This window comes from Cervus canadensis, chromosome 1 (genome assembly GCF_019320065.1).
Source record: "Cervus canadensis isolate Bull #8, Minnesota chromosome 1, ASM1932006v1, whole genome shotgun sequence".
Classification (NCBI taxonomy): domain Eukaryota; kingdom Metazoa; phylum Chordata; class Mammalia; order Artiodactyla; family Cervidae; genus Cervus; species Cervus canadensis.
The window spans coordinates 59,977,652-59,987,681 of record NC_057386.1 but is presented as its reverse complement, the minus strand read 5'-3'; the positions used below and the strand labels follow the sequence as shown (position 1 = coordinate 59,987,681).

General features: G+C 39.3%; 1 protein-coding gene across 2 annotated transcripts in view; it reads right to left on the bottom strand.

Annotated features, from left to right (window-relative positions):
* Positions 1 to 10,030, bottom strand: part of KLHL2 (kelch like family member 2) — a 157,995-nt gene that overhangs the window by 63,458 nt on the left and 84,507 nt on the right. The window contains exon 1 of one of the 2 annotated variants that reach the window (XM_043483823.1): positions 9,226 to 9,408. The exons of the other annotated variant lie outside the window; for it this stretch is intronic. Within the exon in view, the coding sequence (XP_043339758.1) occupies positions 9,226 to 9,271 (46 nt within the window). The 5' untranslated portion in view covers positions 9,272 to 9,408. Of the gene's footprint in view, positions 1 to 9,225; positions 9,409 to 10,030 lie in introns of those variants that run through there. 2 annotated transcript variants of the gene reach the window in all.

Genomic DNA, 10,030 nt, shown 5'->3' with positions numbered 1-10,030 from the left:
ATCATTTTTAAGTATGCATATAGTTCAGTAGTGTTATGAGTGCTCACACTGTAAAATCTAAAACTGTGTACCCAGTAAACAACTCCTCTCTTCCTCTTCCTCCATCCCCTCCTCTCTATAACCTCTAAAATAAATTGCTTCTCAAATCCTGGGAATCCTCAATAGTGACTCCGGAAAGTCATAAGATTTAGTGATACAAGAGACCTGACCACAACTTCTGTATGAAAGAGTAATCTCTAAAATGTTCACATTCAGTGGGTATCTGGCTATCGTTTACAGACATCAGCAGAGAGCAAAGTAGCCACATCACCCTTGAGCATTTACTACAAGCTTCTTTGTTGCACTAAAATCTTTCTCCTTAATTTTTAACACTGATTCTACTTATACTCACCACAGAACAAGGTTAAGCTCTTTCTCTCATGAAATTCCCTCAAACTTTTACAGAGAACATTATATTCTTCAGAATTTTACAAATTCTTTGACTACTCCTTGTAAAACTACTCCTAGTATCAGGTCTTCAACATCATCCTGGCTCTGAATTCAGTGCTTCAATTCATCACTCTCTCTTAAAACATGTAATTGAAAATGAACTCAATTTCATAGATATGATCTGACCTGGGTGGAAGAGAATGAGATAATCACCTTACATATTTATAGATACAATTACATTATTGATTGCTATTGAATCCACTATCAACAAAAACTCTAATATCTTTGGATTGGTTTGGCCAATACAAGCCTAATACTTGTCACAAGGGCTTCCCTAGTGGCTCAAATTATAAAGAGTCTGCCTGCAAACTCTTTACCACGAAACCTACAAACACGGAGACCCAGGTTCGATCCCTGGTTGGGAAGTTCCCCTGGGGAAGGAAATGGCAACCGACTCCTGTATTCTTGCCTGGAGAATCCCATGGACGGAGGAGCCTTGCTGACTACAGTCCCTGGGGTCACAAAGAGTCGGACACAACTGAGTGATTTCACTTCACTATGTCCTGGTTAACTACATGCAGTCTGTTTTGCTTTGTTGACAGTTTTTCTAGCTGAGATGAGTTAGCTGTTATCAGGTTTCACCAAACTGTGTGTTAATGGGAACTGCTGGAGATACATATATGGATTTTTTTCCCCCTAGAAACTAATAGTATTCAGAATGAAAGACTCATGGAGTGCTAGCACTAGTTGGGAACTTAGCAGTTATCTAGTCTAACACTTTAATTGTATTAATTAAGATGTTTAAAGAGACAGATGTTTACCCCAAGTAGTGATTCCTAGCCTAAATTAGAGAAATGGAAAAATGACTAAAGGAAACTGACAGCAGAAGAAAATGTCATGGGATCAGCTCTCACAGAACATAGAGCATAATCTGGATATGCTAAAATTGGGTGTGAGTTGACTATTACTGGCCAATAAACTCCATGGAATCAGGGGTTAAATCATACTGAACCTGTTACCACAGCAGTTCAGGCAATACCAGGCACACAGATGGTAGTTTTGAAAGGGCTGACTACTGGGTCTAAGCTCAGCAGCCAAGAGATGACTGGAAGAATTGGGACCAGAGAACACAGATTTATGAAGAAATACAAGAGCATGGGGAAATGGTCAGCATTGGTCAGAGTTTATGGTCATCACAAAGGTTGATACCCTGGAGCTCCAAATGGGAACAAGGTTCAAAATACCCTAGAATTGTGTGGCAAATGGGTTTATGGAAGGAAGACAGTAGTCACAAGGAGGTAGGAAGAGGGAGTCTCAGGAGAGACAGCAGTACAGATTTTTAAGTTTCTGGCAGCAAGAGAAACAAAGCGCAGAGGGAAGAAACAATGGAGGCCTGAAGGCGTTGAGAGAAAATAGGCTGCAGAGAGAGTGTTGCAGGCTGACAGCCAGCCAGTGCAGAACTGAGGATGGTGACAGTGAGAGAGGAACAGTCTGGAAGTGTACCCTCCTACCCACCTTCCTGGTGAGTCACTCTCTTTAAGGGGGAATGCCACTTAAAGAAGTTTGCCCCCAACATACAGGTATGGGGAAAAGCTAAGTTTCATTTAAGATAACGGGAGAGAGGGCACACATGAAAACATCCAGCATATAAAAATGCTTGATCACGGCACAAGCACAGTGGAAAGGCTGAGTGGGGCAGCACGGGGCTCATGGACAGGCCTCGGATATACAAACAAAGAAGAATGAGAAATAAACTGAAAGGATGTCAGAGACAGGAGAAAGGGACTTCTTCACAGGTAGCTTTGTTACAGAGGAATGCCAGGTTCCTCAGTTTCAGCTGGTTTGAAAATGATAGTAAATATTTCCCCGAAGATCAGTTAGAATCTATATTAAGCAGCTTCTCAGATTTTTAGTGTGGTGAGTGTTGAGACATTGGAATGACTAAGAATCTGGTATTTATTGCTTCTCTTAAGTTTGTTAGAAATTCTCACAAGTCAACCACTGGTAACTTGTTTATCAACAAAGAAGGCTGAATAAAATTTGTATTTCAAATTAAAATCTAACTTCCAAAAGCATCTTTTACTGGGACTATTAAAATGCACCTGAAGTCATAAGTTCAATTTTTATCTTCTCTATATTTTCAGTCCAGCAAAAATGCTCAAAGTCTTAATGATTTGGGGAATGAATTAAATATAGACATCACTCAAAACACATCAGAAGTAAGAGCCCACAAACCAGCATTCTCCAAACAAGTCCACACTCTTGAAGGAGATGTGAAAGTTTTCATTTTTAGGTATACAGCAAAAATAATTTCATACAGCTTTTCAGCTAAGAAAACAACCACTCAAGAACATAGCAAAGGTTGATTACAGTCCAGAATACCAGGTTTAATATACAGGTCATTTTGCCTGGCTGGTCTGGGTGACCCTTGACTGTTCATGGTTTGAGGCTGTTCACAACCCTAGAAAACTGCATGGGCCAGTGGGGGCTGGGACTGAAACCAAGGGAGAGGGGCAACAGGCTGGGCAGAGCAGACTCTCCTGCACTGCTCAGACCTCCTACCTTCTCCACCTGGTTTCCCACATTTTTACTTTTTCTAAAGATGCTGATACTAAGAAAAACAAGCACCATTCACAGATATTCCCATAGAATATCTTCACTCTTCCATTCTACCTGCACAATTTAACTATAATGAATACAACAGAGCTCATTCCCAATCTCCAAGAGAAAGGAATGATGCAGATCTTGTGCCCAGAGCCCTGGTGAATTTTCAGAGGATAAGGATGCTCCAGTCTCAACACACAGTGATACCTTGGATCAGAAAGTACCCTGAGGTCATGCAACTTTCTTCACTTTCCCACCCTCTCTCTCAACCTTCTTTCCCCCCCCTCCTTTCCATGTATGTATGGACTTCCGTATGCATTAATTTGTCTATTGCTCTTTATTTCTTCCTTTCCTTCTTTCTTGCCTGTATGTCTCAGACCCTACTTAAAAGCCTAACAGATGGGGAACAAAGTTAAGATTTTAACTTCCATCTATTACCATTGTTATGGAAACACCTCCACTCTCTTAGATCTATTCACATGTTCTAATTTGAACTTGAAAGCAATTTAGGTGTCTGGGTAGGCCTTCGGGACACATAAGTGCTTGAATTGTAAAAATAAACAAGGAAGGGATTGAAAAACAATTATTATGGCAGAAAAAGAGAACTCTAGGTATTTTCCTCTGTTGACTCTTTCTTTACCTTCTGTTTGCTTAAGATATAAACAACATTCAGATATTTTCACTATGAAGAACTACTTTAGTTTAGTATTATACTGGATTATATATTTTAGAAAGAGCATCCTGGGTGGCTCAGTGAGTAAAGAAGTCTGCCTGCAATGCAGGAGACATGGATTCGATCTCTGGATTGGAAAGATCCCCTGGAGGAAGGCATGGCAACCCACTCCAGTATTCTTGCCTGGAGAATCCCATGGATAGAGAAGCCTGATGGACTACAGTCCACAGGGTTGCAAAGAGTCGGCCATGACTGAAGTACACATGCACATTTGTTTTAGAAAGTTTCCTGCAGCTAGTTATCAATACACCAAAGTTATGGAAATAGCCTGACTATATGAAATTGGTCACTGCAATTTTATTTCTTTAAAAGTATAAGAAAAAAGAAAAAAAAAGTATAAGAAATATGTAGATGAAATAATATGACTGAATTGCTCCAAAATAATACAAGAATTCAAAAATTCATCAAGCTGTAGATGTCTAATTTGCATACTTTACATGTTTACTAGTCTGCACTGAAAAGTTTACGTAAAAAATAATAACATAGGAGAGAGAAGTCAAGAAGGGTATAGTCAAAATGAAATTATCCGTGAACTGACAACTCTCAGTATTGGGTAGTGAGTACTAGTCTATTTCTGCATGGTTGCAACTTTTCATAATAAAAGATGCTGTAAAATGTTACTGAGAAACTTGAGCAATTTTAAGATTCAGATGCATGGTATAAAAAGCAGTACATCTTTTAAAAAAAGATTTTGATTTAAAATTATAGTGTGTAAATATGAGAAATCAAATTTTCTTTGTAATTTTGTTGAAAGTGATAACATTTTCATAAAAAATTTTTGGCATAATTATGTAGAAAGAGTCTGTATACTAAGATGTAGAGGTGTTGTAATTCTAGTAGAAAATCGGTGACATTCTGTCATATACTACAATAAATTTAAAACTGTAAAGAAGAGTAAGAAATAATAAAATCTTATTGTCTTCCAAAACACAGTTAGTTGGTTCTGATATGAGTAAAACTAAGAGTTCTACCACAGCATGAGAACTATGTATGGAAATTTTTTGCATTAATCCTATTTTATTCCTTCTCTTTCTATCTCTTAAAACTCAGTAACATTTATCAAGTACGAAGGACAACTAGCAGTCCAAGAAAGGTATTAACTAGAGATTGTTTTATGTAGGAAAAACTATCCAAAAAAAATGCACAACGCCTCCTTGGCTTTCCTAACATAAATCACTTAGAACAGGTGCAGTATGTCTAGCAATTAAGGGGTCTAATGGATTTCTATAGCTGAAGAACAGAATTGGTTGCACTGGAACACATCAATAAATACAAACTTGTGTTTGGTTTTCTTAAAATACCTCATCCCACTCAAAAGGACTATATGAATATTGCTACATGTTATATGTATTCCCCAACTTACAGAAATTATATTCTAAAAGTTTATCTGTAATTAAGCATTCTGGGACTCAGATCACATTTTCCCACTGAAACAATTTTACAAAGGATAATTAAGCCTATCAGGCAACCCCAGAGAAATCTATAAATTTCAAAATTACTGGACCTATTATGGTTTACTGCAGCACTTTTTTTCCCAACTAACCACTTTGTACTACTATTTCTTTGATAAACGCAATATGGATTCTAGGAATAAAGCTCCTGTCAGATACTCTATGCCTTGCCGGTGTCTATGTTCCTTAGTTATCAGAGTAAGCAGAGTGGAGTAGAGTTTAGATGAGGGGCTTTTGCATTTGAAGGGTGCAGAAACTTGGGGCCCTATAATTTACTAAGGGGCAGCAGTCTTGGAAGGTTTTATAGTAACTTGCTCCTACTGGGTCTCACAGATAACAAACTGGAGATGTGGGACTGTATCTTTCAACAGGTTTATCATCTAGAAAAAAAAAATTTTTTTTAATTAGAAACTTCTTAATAATCACTTTTAATATGAATTTTTTAAATGTTTATAAACTCAGAGCTAAATAAATTATAGGTTACTCCTGTGAACTTTCAGTTCAGTTCTGTTCAGTCGCTCAGTCGTGTCCAACTCTTTGCGACCCCATGAATTGCAGCATGCCAGGCCTCCCTGTCCATCACCAAATGCCAGAGTTTACTCAAACTCATGTCCATTGAGTCGGTAATGCCATCCAGCCATCGCATCCTCTGTCGTCCCCTTCTCCTCCTGTCCCCAATCCCTCCCAGCATCAGGGTCTTTTCCAATGAGTCAACTCTTCGCATGAGGTGGCCAAAGTATTGGAGTTTCAGCTTCAGCATCAGTCCTTCCAATGAAAACCCAGGACTGATCTCCTTTAGGATGGACTAGTTGGATCTCCTTGCAATTCAAGGGACTCTCAAGAGTCTTCTCCAACACCACAGTTGAAAAGCATCAATTTTTTGGCGCTCAGCTTTCTTCACAAGTCAACTCTCACATTCATACATGACCACCAGAAAAACCATAGCCTTGACTAGATGGACCTTTGTTGGCAAAGTAATATCTCTGCTTTTTAATATGCTGTCTAGGTTGGTCATAACTTGCCTTCCAAGGAGTAAGCGTCTTTTAATTTCATGCCTGCAACCACCAACTGCAGTGATTTTGGAGCCCAAAAAATTAAAGTCTGGCATTGCTTCCACTGTATCCCCATCTATTTCCCATGAAGTGATGGGACCAGATGCCATGATCTTAGTTTTCTGAATGTTGAGCTGTAAGCCAACTTTTTCACTCTCCTCTTTCACTTTCATCAAGAGGCTTTTCAGTTCTTCTTCACTTTCTGCTGTAAGGGTGGTGTCATCTGCATATCTGAGATTATTGATATTTCTGTCGGCAATCTCGATTCCAGCTTGTGTTTCATCCAGCCCAGCATTTCTCATGACGTATTCTGCATATAAGTTAAATAAGCAGGGTGACAATATACAGCCTTGACGTACTCCTTTTCCTATTTGGAACCAGTCTGTTGGTCCATGTCCAGTTCTAACTGTTCTTCCTAACCGCCAAACAGGTTTCTCAACAGGCAGGTCAGGTGGTCTGGTATTCCCATCTCTTTCAGAATTTTCCACAGTTTATTGTGATCCACACAAACAAAGGCTTTGGCGTAGTCAATAAAGCAGAAATAGATGTTTTTCTGGAACTCTCCTGCTTTTTCGATGATCCAGCAACGTTGGCAATTTGATCTCTGCTTCATCTGCCTTTTCTAAAACCAGCTTGAACACCTGGAAGTTCACAGTTCATGTATTCCTGAAGCCTGGCTTGGAGAATTTTGAGCATTACTTTACTAGCGTGTGAGATGAGTGCAATTGTGCAGCAGTTTGAGCATTCTTTGGCATCGCCTTTCTTTGGTATTGGAATGAAAACTGACCTTTTCCAGTTCTGTGGCCACTGCTGGGTTTTCCAAATTTGCTGGCATATTGAGTGCAGCGCTTTCATAGCATCATCTTTCAGGATTTGAAATAGCTCAACTGGAATGCCATCATTTCCACTAGCTTTGTTTGTAGTGATGCTTTCTAAGGCCCACCAGACTTCACAGTTCAGGATGTCTGGCTCTAGGTGAGTTACCACACCATTGTGATTATCTGGGTCATGAAGATCTTTTTTGTACAGTTCTTCTGTGTATTCTTGCCACCTCTTCTTGACATCTTCTGCTTCTGTTAGGTCCATACCATTTCTGTCCTTTATTGAGCTCATCTTTGCATGAAATGTTCCCTTGGTATCTCTAATTTTCTTGAAAAGATCTCTAGTCTTTCCCATTCTGTTGTTTTCCTCTATTTCTTTGCATTGATCACTGAGGAAGCCTTTCTTATCTCTCCTTGCTATTCTTTGGAACTCTGCATTCAAATGGGAATATCTTTCCTTTTCCCCTTTGCTCTTTGCTTCTCTTCTTTTCACAGCTATTTGTAAGGCCTCCTCAGACAACCATTTTGCCTTTTTGCATTTCTTTTCCGTGGGGATGGTCTTGATCCCTGTCTCCTGTACAATGTCACGAAGCTCCATCCATAGTTCACCAGGCTCTCTGTCTATCAGATCTAGTCCCTTAAATCTATTTCTCACTTTCACTGTATAGTCAGAAGGGATTTGATTTAGGTCATACATGAATGGTCTAGTGGTTATCCCTACTTTCTTCAGTTTAAGTCTGAATTTGGCAATAAGGAGTTCATGATCTGAGCCACAGTCAGCTCCTGGTCTTGTTTTTGCTGACTGTATAGAGCTTCTCCGTCTTTGGCTGCAAAGAATATAATCAATCTGATTTCGGTGGAAGAGGGTGTTTGCTATGACCAGTGTGTTATCTTGGCACAACTCTATTAGCCTTTGCCCTACTTCATTCTGTACTCCAAAGCCAAATTTGCCTGTCACTCCAGGTGTTTCTTGACTTCCTACTTTTGCATTCCAGGCCCTATAATGAAAAGGATGCCTTTTTTGGGAGATAGTTCTAAAAGGTATTGTAGGTCTTCATAGAACTGTTCAACTTCAGCTTCTTCAGAGTCACTGATTGGGGCATAGGCTTGGATTACTGTGATACTGAATGTTTTGCCTTCGAAACGAACAGAGATCACTCTGTCATTTTTGAGATTACATCCAAGTACTGCATTTTGGACTCTTTTGTTGACCATGATGGCTACTCCATTTCTTCTAAGGGTTCCTGCCCACAGTAGTAGATATAATGGTCATCTGACTTACATTCACCCATTCCAGTCCATTTTAGTTCATTGATTCCTAGAATGTCTACATTCACTCTTGCCATCTCCTGTTTGACCACTTCCAATTTGCCTTGATTCATGGACCTAACATTCCAGGTTCCTGTGCAATACTGCTCTTTACAACATCAGACCTTGCTTCTATCACCAGTCACATCCACAACTGGGTATTGTATTTGCTTTGGCTGCATCCCTTCATTCTTTCTGGAGTTATTTCTCCACTGATCTCCAGTACTTTAGCTACACCCAAAGCTGTGACAATAATCTTGCTCTGTGACTGGACAGCCACAAGCCTCTACCCACTATAGGGAGAGGATGCCACCAGGAGGTCTTGAAAACCAGCATTTAATCTAAGCAGAGGGCTGCCTCTAGTTGGAGTCTATGTTACTCCTCTACTCACAGTCAGCTAGATTTCATTGCTTTGAAAATGTTTAAGCCACAAATTGTTTTCTTGGATACAAGAAAAGGTTGCAAAAAGCAGGGATAAAATGGGGATTAAATGACTTAATTTCATATGTAAACACTTTTTTTAATCCCTATTAATCTGACAGTGTGAAAGAAAAACACAGAGATTCAATATTTGCATAAAATTATCTTCTCTATCATTTAGGCCTAATATCATATACAGTTTATGTTTTTCTTTAAAATTCAGAACTCTATGAGTATGCTTCAACTGTGCAGTGCTATAATACCAGTATAAGATTTTAAATGTATTTTTTAATGTGCAGATCCAAAATCATGAAACAAATTTCCAGAAATCACTATAGAATCATATTAGAAATCAAGATTTCCAGATTCTTCCTGTCTGAAATTCAGTTGAGATTTATTCCACTTGCCTGCATATGTGTTGGCCTTGTTTAGGAGGTCCGTGCATGCATGCATATCAGCGAAAGCCCGGATTCCTAAGCAGTTGACAGGGTGAAGTTGAGATTCCAAAAATTCACAGCAAGTCTTCTTCACATCCTGTAACTGTAACAGACCAGCAGCTGGGAGAAGTACCTGTAACACAACAAGTGAGCATGCTTAGCTGACTGGCTAGAAGTTTACTCTTGACTGTGTCTACAGATGGCTCAGGGATTCAGCCACAGTTCAAGATCTGCACCCAGACCCCAGCATCCCATAGACAAGTAATGTAACTATTATTTGCAAAAAGGATGATGCCTCCTTCCAATCCCCGTAATTTCTGTGGAATCTTTCAAAGATCTCTTCTTGGTCACAAGAATGTAAGAGACATCAGATTCTATTAGATTAACAATTCTTTTCATAGATCTAAACAAACGTTCCTTTGAATTTTAAAAACATAAATTATTAGGCTGCAAGGGGGTGCTATGGTTCCATGAAAATGATTTTCTTCCCTTAGAGTAGTCAGGAGATTCAGTGATTTGTGAAGAAGGGGTAAGCACAGAGTAATAATACTGGAGTGGCTTGGCATGTCCTCCTCCAGGGGGTCTTCCTAACCCAGGGATTGAACCCAGATCTCCCACATTGCAGGCAGATTCTTTACTGTCTGAGCCACCAGGAAAGCCCACACCAAAACTTCATCTTTTTGTTATTCCACTAAGTAACACCACAAACTACTTTCCTTAGCGGGGTAGAACAATTTAAAACTCAACAGTCTAAATGCAAGCAACTTCTCTGAAA